General features: G+C 34.8%; 1 protein-coding gene across 4 annotated transcripts; it reads left to right on the top strand.

The window, feature by feature from the left end:
* The first annotated feature begins 26 nt into the window (after positions 1–26).
* LOC145942443 (uncharacterized) lies at positions 27–24,898 on the top strand. 4 transcript variants are annotated; one of them, XM_083049167.1, is made up of 13 exons: positions 27–350; positions 7,679–7,819; positions 10,820–10,993; positions 11,225–12,422; positions 12,680–13,598; positions 14,358–14,731; positions 15,106–15,256; positions 15,460–15,685; positions 15,768–15,930; positions 18,933–19,062; positions 22,032–22,214; positions 22,513–22,770; positions 22,899–24,898. In XM_083049167.1, the coding sequence occupies exons 2-13, from the start codon at positions 7,681–7,683 to the stop codon at positions 23,085–23,087; spliced, it is 4,104 nt and encodes a 1,367-aa protein (XP_082905293.1). In that variant the 5' UTR covers positions 27–350; positions 7,679–7,680; the 3' UTR covers positions 23,088–24,898. The 4 variants fall into 4 exon arrangements, with proteins under 4 accessions (XP_082905293.1, XP_082905292.1, XP_082905294.1 ...); XM_083049166.1 differs by having other exon boundaries at positions 27–362; XM_083049168.1 differs by lacking the exon at positions 10,820–10,993 and having other exon boundaries at positions 27–362.
* Positions 24,899–25,219: the final 321 nt, after the last annotated feature.

Genomic DNA, 25,219 nt, shown 5'->3' with positions numbered 1-25,219 from the left:
CTGCCTTGGCACAGTGATGTTGCTATGGAACATAGTGTCTGAACACCCGTTGCCACGACAGTATAGCGTAAGTCGGCACGTGACGCAACGCAGTGCGACGCGTAGCGCCTATCGAAGAACGATAGCCGATTTTTCGAAAGAAAAAACTCCTCTTTTTTTTGCCAAGTAGGAAGAAACGAACCGCGATTTTTCGCGAGTGCACATCCGCGCGGAAAAATATGAGTGTTCGCGAACGCCGGTCTCTCGTATTACTCACGAACGCCTGGTGGACGCGTTGAAAAAAAAAAAACAGTGTTCCACTTGGAGGAGCCGATTTAGCGAGATTGGAATTCGACTCTGGACCTTTCCAGGTAGTCCTCTCGGTGAGCCCTTCGATAAATTCCTCTCCACCGCGAGCGCATACGAGCGATCAGGATCGTAGGAATTCATAAATCAAAGTGGGGGAAAAAATATTAAGCGCGCGCGCGCGTATCTAACAATAAGATATACGTCTAACTAATAATTCAATCTCTATATTATATGTATTAAAGTATAGGAAACAATTATAAGATAATATTCTGTAAAAAATTTGAATAGAATCGGTTTTTATTTTCAATGAAATTCTAGATGAGAGCGTAATTATGGAATTATTTTGTATTATTAAAATTAAAATTAAATTTTTTTCGTTTCACGCCGCGGCTTTAATTTAACTGAGCTCGAAAATGAAGATATATGTATATAAAGAATGTAAGTTCTTTTTACAATTCTTACATTCTGACGTAGTAATCTGTACAATATAGAAACTGAAAGTTTTCTACATGCCATCAGCTCATAACAATGTACGTTTCATTTGTGATGCACATGACATCATGTTCACAATAAAAAATTTCTGATTGTTGAATAGACTTATCAGATTTTTTATCACTACCACTAGATATCACTTTTCTTATTTAGAAAACTAATTTCGAAGATTAGGAATTCAATTTAGACGAGCCAATTCTTATTATTTTTTTTTATATTTCCTGCTCTGTTATTTATGAAATTAAAATAATCTATAGAAAAAAATCTACAGGATATTCATCCCAATCGCGAATATTTGCATTCTGGTGGATGCTGAGCCAAACATAACATGAAATAGAATATCGCCTTATTCTGTACTCGGTAAAAGAAACGCACATTGAAGCGTTAAGGAAATTAAAATCTCTTGTCTACATTTTATAGAAAATATTTTTAAGTCATTTTGATTTTGGATTTCTTTAGTATCGGGAAATTAATTTTTGTCAAGGAATTGACTGCGATCTATTATTTTGTAATTCTGAACTTAAGACAAGCAATTGTATTATTTCTTTTGGAATATATCTGAAAAAATCATGAAATAAACGAAAATTAAACTGGCGAGATGGTAAATGCGGCGTGACGAAGTGATGATGGCAACGACCTGAACAGCTCTGTACAATCCAGTCACGATTCTCGGTGGAGGTCGTGACCTTGCCGATATGCAGGATACGAGAAATATGGAGAACGCGAGGAATATTATCGGAAATCTCGATTGTTAAATTAATCTCGCAGATATTCGTTCGACAATTCTTTACAAAAATAAATGAGCTTAAGGCAGGATTTTAATGCGGAATGAAAAATGTATCTTGTATTAAAATATTATAGTGATGGAAAAGATTAATATAAACGAGACTTTAAATACTTATAAATTAATTACTCATTTCGGAAATTAAGAATTCAATTAAGAATAAAAGATAAAAGTAAAAATAAAAATAAAAAAAAAATTTGTCTTTTCATTCAAGAAAAATATAAAGAACATTATTCCATAAAATAATAATTTCGCCACACTATAACCGCTATATATAAGCAAAACATACTGTGTACAAACTAACGCTCTTGAATACAACCCTGGATCGATTTGACGACTCGGTCTCGTTCATTGTCCCTCTATAGTTCACCCTATGAATTGTACGTTGTGGAGCAGCTGCCTATAGCCGACGGTTCGTACATCCCTAACGTCGAACAATGTCTTTATGCGTCGTGAAGCACATGATCGTGTTTGAAATAAATCTCCCTTTTCGCAGATTTTCATACGAGAAATTATTTTTCAAAAGTTTTGAAAATTTACTTTATCTTGCCTCGAAAAATTATAATTTAATACAGTGTGCAGTTGTCCGAGAGACATGCTATTTATAAAATAAATTTTATAAAAATCTGTGTTATGGACAATTGCTTATGTTTCTAATTCTAAAAAGCAGTCATCATGCGACTCTATATAAATACGCAAGCTTCAAGTCTTGATCTCATCTTCATTCTCTAATGTTTGTCTCCAATTCTCCCATGCCAGAACTCGCTAAAAAACGAGTCACCCAACAATTTAATGTCATTTATTTCTATTGCCTTTATGCGGGCCATTACGTCATGCCGATTTCTTCGCCCTTCGTCGCCGTTTCTCGTCGCAACGATATAAGGCATGCATGCTCTAATTTTCGCCGTACGAAAATGTAACGAAGCAGCGCGAGACAAAGAAATGCAAACAGATGGACACGGATCGATAATGTAATCGGCGTAGCGACCGTTGCAAATACCGGCTCGGAAAACTTGTTACACATCGTTGAACGTGTTTTTCAAAAGGTCTGTAACGTCGCGGTCGAGATCGACCTTGAGAAATAAAGATCTCTTGAACATATGATTTAATGCATTATGCTCGTTACGATTTACGTTCCTGCACGACTTTCGCTTTGACCGCTGATGGCATAATGCCCCGGGGATCGTGACGAGGCGATAACTTCCTCTCTCTTTCTTTCGCTCTGGTTTTATCTACTATTCTAATAACCGCGATTTAATGCGTATCAATTAAATATTCGAGAGGCGCGACGTTAATCGACATTGATGCCGATTATAAAGCGCGTGTAAACGCAGACCGGATTCTACCCACGTAATCTAGATAGAAAATGAGTGGGAATCTGTTTGGGTGTTGGAAAGTGAAAAAAGAGCCTACGCGCGCTCTTCGTATTTGAGCAGATTCAATTTTTAGAAGAGAGAAAAAAAAAGAAAAATAAAGAAAAAAATATTTTTAAAAAATTGAAATAATCAAGAACGCAAGTAAATAGTAATAAAAACCTTATTATTCATATCTATTATATAATTAAGAGCTAGTTACGCCATCAATCACACACGATAAATGAATAATTATAATAATAGTCGCGTACTACGCTTCTGTTCCGTTATTTCATTGCATATTCGATAAACATCTCGTATGTCTATAAGCTGTACATCGGCCATCCAAAGGGTTCGTGTATGAGAGAAGCGGTAAAAAATAAAGAAGCAGACACGAGGAGGAAGATGCGGTTGCCAGGCAGATGTCGCCGGCAGAGACGGGCGAAACTGATGATTTCGTGAAACTTTCGCACCAACAATTGTCACGCGATAGATTTTATGATATTGTCTCTTGGTTTCGAATTTCGTGGCATTTCCGAGTCATTTATCGCGCCTGCCTCTTTTTTGCCCGACCTAGATCGCTTTCTTTTAAATCGTTAATCGCTATCGAATCGTTATTGCTGAACGCGTCAGATTCTACATCACTTCAGATTCTCAATTGCCTTAAATTCAGACAATTACCCATGTCTTTATATCGATATAACCGCATTTAACGGGTAAGCTGTCATCGTCAATGACAAAATACTCGGTTTCTTATTTGATTGCGATTGTTTACAATGAAAATCGATTACATCTTTCGCGATATACATATATGCAGTCGTTTTATATTCGTCGTAAAAAGTGCAGCAAACATAGGGGCGACATTTTTTTTCATTCTCTTCAAAGAGTAATTAATAAATATATATATATACCTATGTATATGATATAAAAGATTCTCAATTTTGAATTGAATAATTTATTAATCAGGCAGGCCTGAGGAAATTACTCTTATTGTTAGAAGAGAACGAAAGAAAACTGCACTTTTTTTACGATGAGTGACTGCATATATATTTCGAAATATATATGTATATGAGATCGAATCGCATGTGAGAAGCTTCGTGCACAAAGCTTGCACGTATGCGAGTTACTGCAACGGATGTTCTATATGCGGCAGAACGGAACGGAGCGCGGACAGGACCGGACGCGAAGTGCTTACAGTCGGTACCTGACACGAACGTGCTTCTTCCTGCTAAAACGGTTTCTGTAAATAAACCCGCATCCGTCGAAGCTCAAAGCGAGAAAGGAGAGCCGTCTACTCTCTTTATGCTGGTCTTTTAATTCGGGATTTCGTAAGACAGAGATCTGACAGTAATTGAGTTCGCGACTTTCGCGCCTAAAGTAACTTTGTAGAAATAAAATTGTTTTCGTTAGGAGAAAAAAAAACATTGGCTCCACAGTTTATCGGAAGTAAGTTCGTAACAATGACTGATACATCTTTGGCTTGATACTTGTTTGTTCGACACCATTGTGTCAATCTAAAATCGTTTGATTTTTATAGTAACATAGGAATGAAAAAAAATCTCAGGCGAGAACTTTATCAAATTGGCTCATCGCGTACATCTCGCGAACGTAGATAAAACTCATATCTCCGTAGGCGATGCTCATATAGTGGGGCATCATTGTAAATCATTCCGCGTGTGGCACAACTGACGTCATCGGTAAACGTTTATATCGCGGCGTTAACTGCCGCTAATGGAGAACGAACCGTTGACCCATTGAGAAAAGCTTCGCCAAAAGAGAGTATGTCGATGATGACAGCAGTCCAATTAATTGACACAAACGTCATTTCTTAATGCGTTCGTCGCGCGAGTATCTTCTTGCATTTCCTTTACGAGGACTATAATCGACTAATCTGATCTAATATTAAATAGGTATAAGCTGCAATTTGCACGGAGAGGCGTGACTATGTATTTTCATTAAAATCATGCTATCATTGTGCGCTATCGTCTCGCGTGCGGGCAAACATTTACGTTCGCCATTTGCCTACCACCGCCTCTTGCTTCCTTCGTATCTTTTTAAGCTACGCAAGATCTTGCGCTACGTGTTTACATCAAGTGCGTGTGCAATGTGAAAAAAAATTTTTAAAGTTGGTCTTTTCAGAGCGACGCGACGGAAAAAGAGTATCATCGAGAAACGAGCGAAACGATGTGTCCAAGGCCGTTGGTACCAACTGTATTTGCACGATAATACGTATGTTGTGATCGTATATTAGCTGCAAACTCGCAAAGAATTTGCTCTCATTTATTTTCGATTTACTTAACTTATCTTTGAATTAAAATTATTCTAATTTCTCGATAATTTACAGTTTACAGTATGTGAATCTTTCCAATAATTATCTCTCTGCTTCTCTTAGCCTTATATGCATAAAATATTTATATATCTTCGATAAAAATGTGATCAAATATATATTTAACTATATAATTTAAATTTAATTATAGAACGTTTTCAATTTTTTTATATATTTTTATATATTTAATTCACCAATCGTGAATTCACCTGCACACAGGCAGGTGTCTACTGTTCAAATAGAGTCACGCGAGAAACCAACGATGCACCTGCGCTTTTGGTGCCTCGACTGATTTTAATGAAGTGTCACGGAGAAAATTTGTGACGCGTATATTTCAAATTTGACTTAAGAAACAATAAAATAGCAAAATCCCTTTTCCGAATTATAGCACATCCTGTCACGAACGTTAGCGCGCTTCACGATTATTATTATAGCACATTACGAAGTATGTCTTGAATTTTATCGCTTGACGCACTCCATCATGTTGCGACAAGCGTGTGTGTGTGTGTGTTGTTTATTATCGGATATCTTATCACAAATGCCTCAGTGTGGTATTCCGAATATAAGAGACAGCGCAAGTATCGATCCAACTACGTTCCCCAAGAAATGTTCGTTCGCGCGTCCGAACTCGTGATGAAATTAAACTGCGTAATAAGTCGATGACCTACCAGATTTGCGACGATGACCTATCAGACTCCGCTAACATGCATTCGAAAGCCCGAGAAGACGATATCGCGATATTCAACGTACGCAGAGCGAAGCTAGCGGAGATAACGATAAGATTTCTGCTTCCTCACTCAAAGATCTCAGCTTCGCTTAAGAAATTCAACGAAATTCAAACGTCTTAATCGTCAGCTTTAAATTACTGGCCGATACGAAATCCGAGGAGATGTAATTTAAGCAGATTGTGAATGTACTACACGACCGTATAGCGCCACAAGCTGGCAGTTTATCTGTTTCACCGCAGAGATAAATCCGGATAAATCACTATAAAATTTTATACATGAAAGTATTGCCCTTTATATGATACTGCAAATAAGAATAAAATGGAATCAGTAAAAGTATAATCTATATTTTATTAAATTTAATAGAAACGTTTCTTTTGTTATTTAGAGATTTAAAGATATTTCCGCATTCTTTTTAATTACTCTATATTGATTCCTAATTATTATTATTATTTAAGGTATCAGTAATTGCTTTTTATTTATAGTTATAATTTAACGATACAGAAATTTAAGAGTTATAAAATTTTAAACCGATTCCCGAAATGTCTTTTTGTTCCTAAACGTGAGGTTGCACGATAATAAATTATTCTATTTTTCATTTCTCTCTTTTATTTCTCTGTGCATTTCACACGTTTTCTCTGCAATGAACCAGTCGGTATAGAAATTGCAAGTGAAATACATTACTTCCTTGTGGCCAGACGCGTTAGCAAAGTTCAACGGGACGGCCTAACGTAATGCGCTTAATTAAAGTTGTTTCAACTCGTTAAGATCATTCACATGAGATGAACAACCCTATATGAACGGCATGCAGCCATGGCGTCAACTGCAACCATGGTTTTCAACATGACTAAAATTTTCTAATTCCTTTTATGTGTATATATCCAGATTTATTAAGTATAAGAATCTTTTCAAATATAAGCAAAACTAATTAATTGCAAGCATTTGTTAAATACTAGAATTAAATATAAAAATAAAATGGACAATAATGACCGTAATGAAATTATTCTACAAACGCGGAATTATCATAAATCTCCGTGAGATGCAATAGGTCGCAAAAAGGTTAAGAACCCCTGGCGTAGACTAACTTTATGATGGGGAGGAGCAAGAAAAAAGGCAGAAAAATCTTTGCTCGTCTCGGAAAGACCGGTTTTTCAGTCTTGCTTTTTCCTTTTGGGCAATCCTCTCCATTCTTATCCGCCAATGTGAAGCTTCGCTCGTAGAACTCATCTGGATCGATCTCTCGTGAAACGATAGCCATAATCTTCGACGAGGTCGTTCGTTGTAGCTAATAATAAGGCTCGATAAACTTTCCCTCTTCCCCCTTGGTGGTATATGTCCGACATCGAGTAGCATAACTTTAATGGTGCTCCCCGGGGAGGATGCAAATTCTCACAGCTATTATAACTATTACAATTTCCGCACAGTTTCCCTAATTCTCGTGAGAATTCGCGATATATAAAGCTTATTAAAAAATATAATTTTTTTCTTTGCTAATATCGTTCCGCGCTGCGTATCATTAATACTTGGTCATTAAATTCAATTCATTGCGCATGGCTATAATGAGAAATGGTATGTATTCCCGCGGGTATCATTCGCGGGAATTGATGGAATTGGATCGTTACGTTACGTTACCCGTCGACGCGCCAATCTCTACGCTAATTCCACCTGATAATTCCACGGCGCATTTATTACGAATGCTTTCGTTTTACAGGCATGGCGAGCATAGCGACCGCCGGTCTCGAGGTGCACGAGGCGGGTCGGGCGTTGCGCGTGCAAACGGAAGCACCGCATCTCGTCTCCATGGGAAGCGGACGACTGTCGACGGCCGTGACTTTGCATCCTCTGCCCGAAGGTTAGATATAAAACCGACGTGATGCCTTATTTCACCCTTTCCTGTCTCGCGACAAACGCTTCTCTCGAAGAGTTTAACAAGTTACTAATCAGCTGACATTTTGACATTTGACATTTGACATTTATCGTATTAAATAAATACAGGCGCACCTGTGTGTATCGAAGAGCGAAAGATAGAGGGAGAAAGAGAGCGTGAAGAATGATCAATTTACTCTATTCGCGCATTTTCCTATCATCTGTATCAACTGTGAAATTGTAGCAACAGATAAATTCATCGCCACGTAACCGCCAGTGATTCATTCGGTGTTCAATCCATTTGAATAACGTTGTCTAAACACACACACACACACATACATACTCTGATAAAGCTTTATGGCGCCGTCGAGATACGATAATCGTTAACTACTACTCGTAACAATAAATAGCTCGAAAAAATCGAACGATACTATCCTGTCATGATATACTATGAAAAAATGTGCTGGGAAGAATCGACGATAAAATCTTTATTTCATCATACAGATATAAACGTAAAAAAAAGAGACAGCAAGTATTGTGTTCAGTTAAATTGAAAGACCCACGATAGAAAACATCAAGACCATAATATCCGCGACTGCACAACCCTTCGAGGTCTCCGCTTTAGCTTTTATGTACACACCATATATACGTACGAAGAAACTTGTGCACGCACATATGCGCGGTATATATATAAACGTATGGGACATATAAATGGCATAAAGACCGTTTTTCTCCGAGTCAGCAGAGCCGTTTTAAGATCCCCACAGGCCCTACATTTCCGTTCCGGAAGAATAAGCTATAGTAGCCCTGAAACAATATCGTGGATCGTGAAACGACGAACAGATTGAATAAATGTTAGCCAACATTTTACAATTAAGTTACTGTTAATCTGCGAAACTTGAAAGAAAAAAATAGCTGAATACACGAGAATTTTGTTTATGGATTCTAGAATCCCTTAAATATACTAGTCGATATGCGTCATGCGTAACCGAGCGTAATAAAATTATTGCGTGAGTCAAACTTCCTACTTCTGTTCCACTTTCGTAACTTTCGGGTTATTCGAGAAAGTTTTCACAAGATTGAGTTTTATAAGACGAAAAAAAAAATAAAAAATAAAAAAATAAACGAGGAAAATTTTGACGAAATCAAGAGAGGTGAACGCATGAGAGAACAGTGTAAACGAGCATAGAGCGTACATGTGACGCGAATAAATCTATCCGAGCGGACGCATGTACCTGCATAACGCTTGCACGAAGATAGATATACGCGTAGGATGGAATTGATCGACAGGAAGCTATCTTCCGTTCGCTATGGCGACCGAGTAACGCGACTCCATCGAAAAATAAGCTTTCTTATAAATTCGTAATGTAAGTTCAACACTCGGTTCATCAGGATCTATATACTCGACTTTTATGAAAGAATTGAATAATAAATTAAAATAAGAAAAAGTTTTCCGAGAAATTTTTTAAGTGGGTCACGACAGAAATTTACTTTCAAACTTAATTGCCCAGAGATTTTAATTAACGGTGGAGAGCGGCCTATCAATTTTTCAGAATATTTTCTTCGCGCGGGATAAGAGTGCCATATACTTTTCCTCCGAGCACCTGTCCCGTCCGTTTGTCTGCTTGCATGCCGGAACACCGTGTCTACTTGGAATTTACGGTCGCGTTTCGTTTTGAAATCACAGGGAACTTTCTCCGGTACGAAACAATATACGCGTTTACGCGACAAAATTCAATCTTCGAAATCTCGTAGCCATCAGTTCTCGCGTCAATTCAAACCGATTTTTTCTATATTTTTGATAAAAAAAATTATTAAAAATATTTAAAAATTTTACATCGCTCTAATATAATGATTGATTGATACAACATTGACGATAGAGTGATTATTCAAATGAATAGTCTGTGGAAATAAATGTATTCGATTTGCACGACGTGTGAATTCATGTATCACATTTTTCCGAGAATATTGAACACGATCTGATTCATCTCCCGAACACGTTCGGCGAAGAAAAAAAAAATCAGTGCAGCCGTTGCTTAAATCTAGACACCGTCGGACATTTATATATTTCTACACAACGCACGTCGTGGCCAACTCATTTCCAAAAAGACCGAAAATGCAAGAGAGAGAGTGCACGACCGCGCTAAAACTAAATATAACTGCAGTCCTTCGTAGAATGCACCACGATTTACCCGCGTCGCGCAGAACGGAACACGCCCAGAATTATTTTACGGAAACTAGTGCGAGTTATTTATCGATCTATCGAGAGCCGATTCTATAGAGCTGTGAAAAAGTCGCGTCCGCTTTGTGTATACGTATTTTCGTAGATCTATTAAAAGTTAAACGCAGTTCTGGCAAATTGAATTTCAAAGGTGCGCAAACGATTAATAAAGTTCTGAGTCTTGTTAATTCGAATTTGCATTTTTTAATTCAACAGCATTTCGCTTCAATCGAAGTACTTCCGTACTTGGAAGTTTTGTGCATCTAGCGGAGAATACCACCCGCCATCCTCGTGGTGGTCGTTAGGTCGTTGACATTCCCGGAAGGCTCAAATTAATATTGTAAACTGGCCGGGCTCTATGCGCCTTTCGGAATTAAAGTGCGGCGAGGCAGTTCCGCGGATGAACTCGAGAATTTAATTATGTCGATATTTATATACCGATACACTCTCTCGCGAGAACTGCTGCCAAAATAAACGTAACTCAGCGTGTTATGTTGGAAAGTGCGTTACTAAGCCCGCGAGAATTTCAATCGGAATGCATATACGCGCTCGCCTGGTTTCCATTCAACCGTAAGACCAGCGCGAGAGATATTAGTCATGCTTCCTGATCTTCCCTTTTTTTTTATCTTGCATTTTACGTTCCAATGATACAAACCAAGTTTCTCAGAAGTGTGAATATAACTTCAAATAAATTTAAAATAAAAAGATATGAAAAAAATCTCTGCAATAAATTGATCCTTTTTCTCTTTCATTTCTCTCTCACAGGTAAGATCACGCTGGGATCAAACCGAGATGCGGATATTTTGGTGGCCGGTACCGGCGTCGAGCCCGTACATTGCGCGATCGAAAACAATAACGGCGTGGTCACTCTTCATCCCATAAACGGAAACACGTTTGTCGATGGTGTACCGATAAATTCGCCAGTGAGACTCGCGCAAGGTAAGAAACCTTGACCTAAATATATGAATAAATAATTGTAGCTAATGCATACAGCTGACCTTCTAAAAGGGCAACGTAAAGGTTCTTCGTACTGGCTAAAAATAATATTTCAACTAAAGCTGTCTTGATATTTATCGGTGCAGCATTATTACGTAATTGTTACGAAATTTATTTGATAGATAAAATAAAATAATTATCGAGATAAGGAGAACAATGCGCTAAATGTTTCAGGCTGCATGCTATCGATAGGTCGATCAAACTATATGCGCTTCAATCATCCAGCCGAGGCTAAGCATCTACGATCCGTCCTTCCCCACTCGAGAATCTCAATGGCGCCGATAAGTTTCGCTTTACCCGACAACCAGCCGCAAGAGAATCATCACTTAGAGCGAAAGCCACCAGTCGCACCGCGAAAATCTCCGAGGAATTCCTGCTCCGACGACGAGATCGGCTTTCTGGGCAAGCTGACTAAATTCGAGATGCTGTCGAAGCAAAACAGAACCAATTGCGTCTCGCCGAAGGTCTTTCCCGCCGGTGCTCTCACGACGAATGTGCCGGCCGATCAAATCCTCGGTCACTCGAGATCATCGAGTCTCGTGTCCTTGACGAAATCTCCAGTGAACGGGAACGTCGACTCCCCCTCGCAGAACTCGATCAGTTATCACGACGAGGCTCGTCAGCGATCGGACTCGCGATTCGGTACGCCGACTCGATCGAACGCAACAAACTTGCAGTGCCAGAATCACAATCAAATCAGAATGTACTCGGCGGAAACATACCTGAAGACGTGCAAGCCATGTTACCGCGAAAGCAATAGCAAGAACGTACGATCGCCGTCTCTCGGAATGACAGCGCCAAAAATCGTCGCCCGAAGCGGCGACTTGATGTCTCAAAGTATGACTTGCCAGAGTTCGAACGAATTCGATCATCTCGCCGACAGGGACTTCAACATGAGCCAGAGCCTCATTGTCACGAAAACGACGACCACGGAGTTTCTACAACTGGAGAAATACGGATCGAATCCGAGTATCTGCAACGCTAATGTTGACGGAGACTCTAATCCCACGATTTGGAGACCATCTACCGCTCAGGGTCTCGGCTCGAATTCGAATATTAAACGAATTCAACCACCGAGCCCGGCATTCAATCGGAATCCGCGATATAGCGAGCAAAAGAGGGTTTACGCGAGGGTCAAGAGTCCTACTCCCAGTGTCGGCAGCAGCTGCTCCCTCGAGGAATTGCGGGAAAGGCAAGCCGACGCGGAGAATAAACGCAGGGAGGCGGAGACCAAGCGGAAACAAGCGCAGGAAGAGAGGTTAAGAGAGCAAGAGGTCGAGAGGCAAGAGAAAATGAGACTCGAAGAAATCTTAGCGATGTGTGCCGAGTATGAAAGACAGAGCACTATCGAAAAGCCGAGGCAGCCTAATCGGTAATTATCGTATTTTGTATATATTTCAGTATAATTCTTTTTCTTTCAATTTTCTTCAATTTTTTATAATTTTCTATAATTTTCTATAATTTTCATTGTTTTGCAAAATAAACAATTTGAGAAATTTGTAGAAATTTATTTAAAATTAAACTTTTATATATTTCTTTCAATTTTTTTACCAGAGAGAAAAAAAAGCGAAAGAGAGAGAGAGAGAGATTGAAAAAATATTGTATTACATAAATAAAAATACTTTGCAGGATCATAACAAATGGATCTCTTCCGCGTGACAAGAGACCCGGCTATACCTCGCCTTTCGACAGTCCGAAGAGTCCGTCAAAAAATCAGCCGCATTTCTCTTTTGATACCGGCAAGCAAACCAGTTTGGGTACATCGTCGTATGAAAACGTATCCGTGCAAAATTCGAAAGTTATTTTCCAAAATGGCAATTCGCCTGCCAATCGTAAGGATCAGTCTGCACAAATTGAAAATCATTCGTGCGACGTTCCCGTAGGATCGCCGCATGCATCTACATCGAGCAGTAATCAAATGGCAAAGTACTCTAACGCTCACAATACAAATGGCAACTGTAATTTCTCAGGCTCGGTTTCCCGCAGCAGCAATTACGAAAACGTTATCATCGGCAATAATAGAAATAGTTACACCGATGGAATCGAGAATTACATAAAGGTTGATGACGATACCAAAGGCTCACTGTCCATATATGGAACAATTCGACCGAAAATCGAATCGCAGCAAGCGACGCAAAATGGAAACGCGAATCTTTACGAAAATATCGTGCTATCTCCCATGACGCGGAATAACAATCAGAATCATTCCCTGCCAAAGAAAAACGGCCAGTTATCGAACTCGTGCGAAATGATAGAAAACAAGCTCGCGATATCGAACGACGATCTCCTCGAGGCGATCGAGCAGCTGTCTATGCTCTCCAAGCCCAAGGAAATCTGCATGACTCCTAAGCGAAACAATTCCGAAAAGGACAACGCAAAGTCCAACGAAGCGAAAGCCGACAAAGAGAGGAAGCAGCTGGAAGAGAAAGACAGGAAGAAATACATAGATTTCTTGCAAAACGAGAAGCTACACATTCTTGGCAACATGGATGTTTTGAAAAGGAGTGTCGCCGAAATTGAGATTCAAGAGGAAGAAATTAATCGAGAGGTAATTTCATTTTTACATTACTTTATCAACGATATTGAACAGATAAATTCACAATTGTGAATCAATGTCATCTCATATATGCGCCGTATATCGTATATTAAATAAGTTGTTTATTTGTTCTCTTTATCTCTTTCTGGGCATGGAATGCTAAGACGTTCGATCGTAAGTATTTGTCATGTTAGAATTGTTAGATAATAAGATATATTTATAATTAATAATACAATAATTGATGACGAATTTCAAATCCGGTTTCCTCTTACCTACATTTAAACGTCTCGAGTTATATTTAATATTATTTAATATTTATATGCTTACGTTTTCTTATAAACTCTGTTTATGTCGAATTTTTTTCAATGCGTGATGTTTGTGTAGAGTACGGCAATAACAATAACAACTGCGGATAGAGTAATTTCTTTTTATAAAAAAAATTAATTAAATAAAGTAAGTAAAAAATAAAGAAAATAGAGAAAATCTATTGTAAAAAAATTATTATATTTAATTAAAAAATATAGAATAATAGATTAAATAAAAAATAAATTAACATTGTAAAAATTTATTTATATTCATAATTAAACTCGTTATTGCCGCATCTGTTGTAATCATTGTATGGAATCTAGAAATGAATAGAAAAAAATAATGCATTTTGGAAGTTATTATCTCATCGACGTTTTATTTTTCTGATAAATTCGAATTTATAAAAATTTCACTGAAGAATTGCTCGGAAGATTTTAAAAATCAAATGCATTATTTGTTTGACAGCTCGAATTGGAGAAGGCGCTTTTATCCGCGGAATATGAATCGGAATCTTTAAAGCTCACGAAGGATGAGGGAGAGAAGATTAAAGTGCAGATGCGAATAAACGAACTGGAAAGAGAAATGACGGAGGATAACGCGATTCATTCGAATTTACAAGCTGAAGCAAAACAACGCGTTCAAAAAGCACAGCAAAATTGTGCTCGACTGGACGAACGATTAAACATTTGCACGGATGAAGCTATGCAGCAGAATATTGCTCACAAGTTAGCAGCTCAGCAAGACATCCTCGAGAGCGAAAGGAAAGCTTTCGAAGACTTAGAGTTTCATCATCTCGAGGAAGAGGCGAGCAAATTGGCCACGAGAGAAGAGCTGCAGAGGTACATTTAAATTTTAAATCAAGAAAATATACATATAAATAAAAATCTGCGTGTTCTAAAAAAACATATGAAATATCAAGAAATGTAAAAGCACGAAATGTATATCTCGAGAAAAATCTGTATCGAATATCTATATCTGTATCTGTATAATCACTTGCAAAGTAATATATTTTATATAAATTTTCTTGACAAATTTTTACAGATTTTTCTCCATCGCAGATACAGACTTATATTTTTTTAAGATTGATGTTTCATATATGTATTTTCTTGAGATTAATATTTTATACGTTTTTTAAGATTTTCGTGTACATTTTTTTCAAATTGATATTTTATATATTTTCTCGAAATTGATATTTCATTGCAAATTTTTACAGATATTTAAGCGAGCTTACGAACAAGATCGAAGGCAGAAAATCGCAACTGAATCACTTGGAATCGCAACGATCCGAAATAAAGAATACGGCGACTAAAGAAGCTAGATGTCTCGAGAGACAGAAATTGGGACATTTGAAGCGATTGGAAGAAGTCAGTACAGCAACGTAATTATGAAAAACATTAACCTGCTAAATAATAATTAATAATAAGCCACAAGTGTAGTCTATTTTATTTTCTTTCAATATGAAATATTAATTATATAATTAATCACTATATATTATGTTTTAATGGGTTAATGTATAGTATTGTTAATTAATAATTATTGAATCAATTAATGATTATGATTATGACAGGCTCGAAATCGAGTACGAGAAATAAACGAGGAACTCAGCTATCTGGCTCAAAACTCTGCTGAATATTCTGAGGAGAAACGGTCCCCGAGCAGGGAAGATTTTGACAGAATATCTAGAGTGACAAATGATTCTCCTATTGTAAACAATCAAGGCAGCTTGGGGAGAAAGACAATCGAGTCCCTGAAAGAAATTGAGAGAAATCGGCAGCTTCATTTAGCTAAACAAGGTGCAAATGATTTCAATTTACAAATTTCATAACACATGTAGCGCTCAAAGAAGAAAAATAAAAATGTTAATATTTTTTCTAGGAAGTCAAGTAATCTCGGAAGAAAGACGAAGAGTCGAGGAATTGAAAAGGCGTGTACAGGATGAGGTTCGCTCTCAATGGGAAGAAAGAAAAATGAATTGTGCATCTTTCAACAGCGTTGAATCTGGTGAAGAATCCAGTTATTCCACTGGACCAACAGAAAGGTAAGTCGAATAAATGTAGTTAATTAATTTCTTTCATTTTATGGTTAATGAATAATTAAAATATTATTTTAATCCCTTATTTATTTTAATCTTTTCTTATGTATCTTTATGCTATCTCTGTATGAATAGATAAAGAATGATATCGGTATAAGTTAAAAAATTTTCGCGTCAATAATTTTTCACGATGCTTAAATGTATATCATAATATGCGTATTTTATATTTGCATGTACGAAAGATTTTATGCTAAAAAATCGGAGATTTATTACATTACGTAAAAATTAATGCACAGAAACGTACACTATTCATACAAAGTACATGAAATACTGCTTGCGTTTTATCGCGCAATATTGTAGTTAATCGTGACGGCCTTTTCATCGTTGATTGGAGCTTATTACGAAATTTTCCTCATCGACGCGCCTCGATGTTACACTAGCGTGTAACAATTTGAGTGTACCCCACATGTTCAATATAAAATTTAAATTTGTCGAACGTAATGACTTGTCATGGCGTAAGATAGATAGGTGAGCAAACATCTAAAATAATTTCGGTGATTATATACACTTTCCCTTTATTTTTCAAAAAAGCAAAGAATTTTTTTCATTGTGAAAAAAATATATAAATGTATTTCAGAGAGAATGTGCGTGTAACTCGGAAAAATCCATTTTGCGAAATGTAAAAAATCAGTCTACACATTAGTCTTACTCTCTCTAATAATGTTATTGTCAATAACCAAGATACTATTAAGAGCAATTACTGATCGCGTGCGAGGGCCGCATATCGCGTCGGTTGATCAGCACTCAACTCGAGTCTTCGTTCTCTCGCGGTGCAAGGTAGGCGGGGCGTTATCGCGCGATACGATATCTGTGAGCATATAGCTGCATGTCTTTCCGACTCCAACGTCGCGTTAACGTATACGGAAAAAGGGAAAATGCGAGAATATTCGTCATGACGCGTGATAAACGTGGACAAACAGTGATTCGCTAACAACGAGAAGAATTAAGATGTGTATTCGGTGTCTATCGCCTACAATGTTTCAAAATGGATCCAAGAGAAATAAGCGGGATGGTGCTAAACGAGGCCAGAATTGCAGGGTGCAATCTGATCACCTTGCTTACTAGTAATCATTGTTACATCTGCGCTAAAGATTGGATCTGCGACAACTGTTATCGTCCTCTGGAAAGTCACACGCGCGATATTCGTCAACGTTATTTGTGAGTCACGAGTTTTTAAAAAAAATCCTATTTTTTCCTATTAGATAGCAATAATTCGATTAATAATTTATGAGACAGTTCAAAATCGATTCTTTTGAATATGTCAATTAATAGAAAATGTAATTTTAAACACCCACATTTAATTAATTAATCCTTTTTAATACATTTATTTTTTCGACATAAAATAGATTATTAAAAGTTTTAAAATTAAATTTTATGTAATAATAAGCTAGAAATAAAATTATTAATTAAAAGTAATTAAAATAAAACAAAATAAAGCATTGCATTTATTATTACGACAATATAATATTATGCATACGCATATATGTGTTTCATACGTATTTAGAATGAAGATGAAATAAAGCTAACAAGGCGACACGTGGCAAAAAGTAGAACAACGTTCACCTTCTGACCTCTTCATAATACGTTGTAATATATCTACACGCGCGATGCGCAGACACACTTTAAAAACGTTTCACTATCTAAGCATTGTATGTATGTATGAGAGAGAGAGAGAGAAAGAGAGAGAGAGAGAGAAACGGAGAGATCTATTAAGACATAAAAAAAATTAAAAACTTAGATAATAAAATTATTGTAATAATATGCTAAGAACTTTCCTGTTTACATTATTACATTAGCGGTTTTTAATTTAGAATCGGCTACATATTCATTAAAAATATATTTTTATTATATCATCTTTTGGCCTTTGGTTTTTATATCAAGTTCTGTTGACCTTTTATATCACCGTATTTTGCATCAAAACCTTGATGACCAATTTTTTTACACGAAATTGCGATAAACAATTTATCTAATAATGTAACATACTCACTATAGAATTTTTTAAAAGATTAATTTACCTACGGCGTATTAGATTGTTTAAAGTTAATCCATGAATGTACACACAGCGAGAGAATGACCTCTTGTATAGAGATCTAATCTAAAACTAAACTAGAACTCTTGGAAAGTAACATTCAATGTGTATGCCACGTGAAGCTTTGATAGCTTTAGAGCCGCTACTGAATGAGAAGCTTGATAAGTATTCTAGAGAGTTGCAAAGACTATTAAAATCAAAAAGGTCAGTTATTGGGAACAAGGGAATGGTTCTAGCCAAGGCCGAGGTTGGCATAGCAACGAGATCGGAATGTTCGGGTATCGTTCGCGCTGCATTTAACATTGTAGAAGAATTAAATGCTATGCCGGTGGTATCGTCGAACCGGTCCACCGAGTCACTTTGTACTTGTTAGGTTTTAATAATACCTGCCTTTCGCGCTATAGTCGACTATAGGTCTCGTCTTCTCTTCTCAGTCTCGCGATGGTCAGAAGCTAGGAATGTGATTTTCGAAGTGCACGGTATTTCTTACACGAGGATGTCGAAGTCGCTGAATAAAATTCGCGGAAATCAGAGTTCACGGTTCAGTTAATAATAGCGCTTGCTAAATCAGTCAGTGAGAAGTTTCATTTGAAACGTAAATAAGGTGTAAACACGATTCAACGATATCAAAAGATCTACGATATTATTACGATAATATTGCCCGAAAATCAAATTATTCATAATTGCCTATATGTTTATATATTTATAATTTTTAATTAATTTTAATTATTTTTTCAACATTTTGATAATGAATTAATCGATATTATTTATAGCTAATCATTATTTACGCAAAATGCAAGAGATAATGTAATTTTATAATAAATTTATTTTTAATGGTTTAATTAATTTTGTTGCGAAACAGATTATATACATACATATATGTATAATATAATTGTTATTATTATTAATTCATTTTCAGTGGTAGCGGAAGTAGTGACGGTGCGGAAGGCGGAAACAGTGAAAAATTATCCCCCAGCAAGCTTTCGGAGCTTACTTCACCTAGTCCAGGACCGTCGAATAATTCTTATACCTTGCTTCAAAATGATAATGTGAGTATGCAGCACAGACCCATATATTAAATTAAATTTAAATATATTTAAGAGAAAAGAGAGAGAGAGAGAGAGAGAGAGAAAAAATTTGTGTGAGTTATCTTTAAAATTAAAAGTTACGGTTTTTTTTATTAATTGCAATACACTGAAAAAAAAATATATATATAAATTTTTTTAATGAATCAATTACACACACAAACAAAATCAAAATTATTACAAACAATTCTGAATCAAAATATGTTAGCGATTTTTTTTCATTTTAAAGTCAGATAAATTATATTTTCAAAATGCTATATTTTTATAGCTTAGAGTATAAATAAAATTTTTAATAGTATAAACAACTATATGAAATGTTATTGTTATCTGTACTGAAGATTTAATTTATTAAAAGTAGAATGCATAATTCATAAGATACACATTTTGACTAATGCTTTTCGTTCAATTAAATTAAAAATATTCTGCAATATTTTTATAAAATGATAAAAATATATAATTTCTTTACAAAAAGTAATCTATATATTTTAATCTAAAAATATATTTTATCATCAGTTAAATTTCACTAAACATGGTCACTTGCATATGTGTATTATGCTTATATATTAAATGTTACGTCTCTCGAGTAAACGCGAAAATCTATCTTCCAATCTATTTCTGGTCATGTGGATTTTATCGCACACCTGTTCAAAGAAATGTCTTTCGACAGTCTCCTCGTCTTCTCAAAATTTTTCAATGTTCACGCAAGCATGATTTCTCTTGCTTCGAGACGCATTTATGTCGCGGCTTTATATATTGCGAACATCTCGTGCACTTGACCTCTTAACATGTAAAAAATTTTTCGGTATATAAATTGCTGAAATCGTGATATTCGCAACTTCTTTTATGTGGAGTTTTTAATTATTGGTATGTTCTTATATATAGAAGATTGCACATACACACACATATAATATATATATAAGATTTAAATATAAATAAGTATATATATAAACAAATATATAAATAGAATATAAATAATTTGTTTTCTCTCTTTTTCTCTACATTTGTCTCTTTTTTTATTTCTCTCTTTTCTTCAAATTTCATCTATTTTATGATTGATAATATATTCTTTTGATCGTTGAAATATATTCTTTTTTTTAGCAATAAATTTACTTTATCTATTCTATTTATTCTAAATATCCATGAAAAAAAAATTTGGTCTCAGTTATACATAGAGAATAGTCGTGTACGTTTCAAACAATTTTGAGTGCGAATATTTATGTAAAATATTTCATGAAAAATGAATCAACTGAAAAAAATAACTTTAGTTGTCCAAAGAAAACAACGCAGAGAAAGAAATTCTTTGTTATAAGATTTTACCATATTGTATGTGTCAGCTATTCTAAATGCGACAAGATACGCGTTTTTCTTACATATGGCATTCATTTTCTCATGAAAATGTTTTGGCAATTGAAAGTTATCATCTTAGAGTATACTTTTGCGTATGCATTTGTTGCCGCCGGAAGTTCGCGCGTCGTCTTGAACCGCCCATGCATTTGCGCGTCGAGACGTATGTTTTTCAACACTGACATTTCGCAAGTATATCCATTTGAATTCTGGAGCAAGTGTTTTCGTCATTGCGCACGTGTTTTTCCCGTTGTACAACACGCATCTGGACCGCGGTGCGTAAATGCCGAGCATTGGACAGAATTCAGAGAATAGTTTATACTTAGATAAATGAGCTTTTGTAATATCTTGATTAAGGTTGCAGTAATAATTTATAATGACAGAATTGATGATGTTGGATTCATGAGCCTCTTTTGCAATTGACCCCTTTCTTGTATATTTATATAAATGTATATAAGAGATAAATCTCTCGTGCCATTTTCAGTTAATGAAATATACTTAACAATTTTTTTACCATTGTCAAAGATAAAATAATAAACAAATTAATTTTTCAACATGCCTAAATATTTCTTAAAAAAAAAAAAAAAAAAAAAATTTGTACATATTTTCCCTTATATTACTACTACTTATTGTTAGCATCGAGTTAAACTAAGGCGAAATGTCGGCAGTAAATTAGTGTTTGTGATGAGTCACACCGCGTTTGCCGAGTTGACGGAATTTCTCATCTCGTCTGAACCATTCAACTATTAAGAGCAATTATTTGAAGGAATTCTTGATATTAAATAAATAAATATACATATATATATATATACATATATATATCTCCTTATATTATATTATTGATCTATTTAGTTTAAATATAATAATCTTGCTGATAACAATAACTTAGTTCAATCCTTTATTGAGATTTCCATCAATTATTTACTAAATCATGATTTATTAATATCAATATTCATCTATCCATTATATCCAACATAACTGTAATTATATATAAAAAATATTATATATTATACATATATAAAGAGATATATCGGCTTGTATATTTTAGCAATCTGTGTCACTCGACTTGTGTCACGTGATATTTTATGAATGAATGAATAATCGAAATTTGTTGCGCGGGCGAATTTGGTGCTCACGGCATTCGTCGAATAAGTGGGTGGGAGTCACATTTTACAGTGGGAATTATATTGCTGGACCACCGAGCCACCACTAGTCAGTCTTTCCCCGTCATCTGTTCGAATCTGTGTAAACGAAACGAGACGTCTTGGCATATTTGCCATCGCTTTCTGTAAAATCATACGGGCGAACTTTTTGAATTGTAATATACGATGTCACTTATGTGGATAAATTATGTAAAAAGCAGAACGAAAAAACGTTACATCAGACGAAGACGCGAAGTTTGTAAACATGTATGCAAAACAATTTAATGCAAGATATTGAAATTTTTTTTATATTGTTAAAAAAATTTAAATAAATTTGATTTCTTATTTTTTGTGTGTAATATTAACGCGGCGAAAGACTTAACAATGAGTGAAAATTGTTATAAAACAAATATATCGAAATAACGAGAGTTGGCGGATTATTTTCAGATGAGAGACGACAGGAGAACATCGATGGAAGGTGAGAGGCTTAGTGATAATAGCGGAGGAGGTGGTGGCGGCGGAGGTATCATCGACGGAAACGGAAGTCGCCCCCTTTCTCAAACATCTAGCGAGATGGACACTCTTAGTCCACTGCAGCCTGTCAAACATCGTGAAAAGGCAAAACTTCAGGTAATTCCCTAAAATCTTTTGATTAATTATCTACAAGACAGTACGAACAACAACCAGCAACTGCTAAAAGAGATAATTGGGAGAGCACCAAGAAGGCCTTTATTCGAAGAAACTATATTCGACTTAAATATTTTTATTTAATATTACCGTATTATTCTGTTTTATTTTATTTTATTTTACTTTATTTATTTTTTATTCTATTCTATCTCTTATTTTATTCTATTTCGCTCGCAAAATAAATTGCTCAGTTTATTACATTATTGATAAATTGAAATTCAATGAACGATGATTTTTACAGAGGCCACTTACAAGATATCTACCTATCAAGTCGGAGTCTTTAGATTTAAGACATCACATAGAGACTGCCGGGCATCAGTTACCTCTGATTTATGATGTTACGGTCGACACGACAAGCTGCAGTGGCTATTTATCAAAAATGAGTAAAAAGTTTCATCATTGGAACAAGCGATGGTTTGTATTCGATCGCAAACGAAAAACTCTGTCTTACTACAGTGTCAACGCGTCTAGAAAGGCTCGCGGTGTAATTTATTTCCAGGTAAGCGCATTGAAGGCTTCTCTATATAATACAAAAATTCTAATACTGAAATATTATAATATAATAAAATATTTATTATATAAATATTATATTATAATAAAATATAATATTAAAAAAACGTATTGCAGTCGATTGAGGAAGTCTATGTGGACCATATGAACACCGTACGATCGCCGCAACCTTCTCTTACTTTCATCGTCAAGACTTCATCTAGACTTTATCATCTTATGGCACCTAGCCCAGAAGCTATGCGTGTTTGGGTCGACGTTGTGTTTACCGGAGCAGAAGGATATCACGAATTTGATCACGGCGTTTGATTAAAAAAAAAAAAAAAATTATTTATGAGAAGTAAAACGGATTCATGATATAGACTCGAATTCTCTGACTCGGTAATAAGTAAAAATATAGCGATTTCTGGTCTTTAATTACTTTATAAGATTATTTCGTAAGGAATTTTTTTTATGTCTAAAATAAAAATAGGTTCCGATTAAAAACAATAAATAGCTACGACTTGAAATACGAGATATAACGTATGATTATAATGTATCTTGAAATAATTTTCTACAACGGAAAACTTTTCCATATTAGGCAATATTCTGGATATTAAAATGCGTTTTCACGTAATATCAATGAAAATGTCAATTTGAAAAAATAAGCACAAGGTGTAAGGATTAGGAGCTGCTCCTAAAAATGCATGAAGCAACTGAATGCAGATTTAAAATACGTAAGCTATTTATATAACCGAAGTAAGAGATATTTTAAAATTTAATATTATGAATTTAAAAGCTCAAACACAAAATCATTGAACTTTATATAATATTTTTAATATAATAATGAATTAAAACTTATAACTGGCTGGTACTTTTGGTCGGTATCTTAGCCCTAAATTATTTTTTCGAGACTGCCATACGCTTATTCACATGAGTAAAAGAAATTGACAATAATTAATTCTGTTAATTTTGATTTAAATCAAGATTTAAATCAAGATTCAAGAGATAAAATTATTTTTACAGAATGAGATTCTTTAAATCATCTGTACTTTGCAGAAAAGCGATGGATCTCGGTAAATATAAGATATTTGAAAAATTATTTCAATTGTTTCAGTATTTGAAGCGTGTAAAAACTAAAATAATTTTTGATATATTTATATAAATAATGTTTCTTCAAAATTATTAAGTTATTTATTTTTTATCTTGACTTAAATGTGCACAAATTTTATAAATAGTAAAAATAATTGTATAAAGCGTATATATTTTTGATAAAATAAATAATTGAAGAATAATAAAAGACGCTAAAAAATAGGCTTTAAAATTTAAATCTTATTGAATGAAAATATATATATCTTTTGTCAAATATATAAATCTTATTTTCGGGGGGCCTCTCCTTAATGTCACTTCAAACACTGAACTATTTGAACTATTTAAAATAGTGGGCATTAATAATACATCATGCGCAAGTATTATTCATTAACATCCAAATTAATTAAAAACAGACTTTTACCAATCTAAGTAGATAAGTGTTATTAGAGTTTGTTAAATTTTATAGATACTTCTAATCTAGTCTTCCAGCGTATAAATACAAGATTTGTGAAAAGTTAAATGAAATTAAGCGAATTATGATTAAAAAATACTTTGCAAAAATCTATATACGTTCAAGAACTGGGGGAAAAAGCCAATATTTGTAAATATATCATGTAATTGTGTCATTATGATGACTGAAATTCATATTTTAATATCATGCCATATACACATATGCCAAGGATTAAATGGAATAAGACTTTTTACAATTTTATAAAGTCCATGTGTGTCTTATATAAGCTGCAACTTATTTTACGTAATAAATATTATAAAAAGATCGATATCTCATTCTGATTATAATATTTTAATAACAACGCACATATTTAAATATTTGCAGTTTGACTCGCACGGATTTTAAAAAGTCAGAATGCTTTATCATCTGTATATCATATAAAACTTGTGTTTAAAAGATTATGTAAAAAACATGTGCAACAATTAACAATCCGATAGTACAATGTACAATGTTATATAATTCGAAGATTTTAATAAAGTCTGCTGCACTTTTTAAATCTAAGATGATATGAAATATAGATTAAATCAATATATAGAAATGTTTCGATCTTTTTTCCCTTGCATCCTGTTCGAAACAGTTATTAATGTAAACAGTAAATTAATGTAAATTTTTTAATTCAAAAATATTATATAATTTATAACAGAGACTCAGTATATCCTATTTTGTTTTCTTTAAATTTATTCGAGATACACGATATAAAGCTTGGAAATTATTAGTAACGATCATTGGAGATACAAATAAGTTAAACTATATAGACATATATATATATAGAATATATATAAATAGAGCAGAAGATATAAATATTATTATTGAGCAGAGGTTTTAAATATTTTGCTGATGAAGATTACATAGAAAAATC

The sequence above is a fragment of the Prenolepis imparis genome, unplaced genomic scaffold, assembly GCF_030444845.1.
Source record: "Prenolepis imparis isolate NDT839.2.m4 unplaced genomic scaffold, iyPreImpa1.0 SCAF_11, whole genome shotgun sequence".
Classification (NCBI taxonomy): Eukaryota; Metazoa; Arthropoda; class Insecta; order Hymenoptera; family Formicidae; genus Prenolepis; species Prenolepis imparis.
The sequence above is the reverse complement of the archived record's forward strand: the minus strand, read 5'-3'. Positions and strand labels throughout refer to the sequence as shown.

Excerpts from the sequence above, each read along its gene's own strand:
- LOC145942443 (XM_083049167.1), top strand. The coding sequence starts at position 7,681 with ATGGCGAGCATAGCGACCGCCGGTCTCGAGGTGCACGAGGCGGGTCGG. Across the intron at positions 12,423-12,679 it reads AAGCCGAGGCAGCCTAATCG|GATCATAACAAATGGATCTC; the intron begins GTAATTATCGTA and ends AATACTTTGCAG. Across the intron at positions 15,257-15,459 it reads ATTTGAAGCGATTGGAAGAA|GCTCGAAATCGAGTACGAGA; the intron begins GTCAGTACAGCA and ends TGATTATGACAG.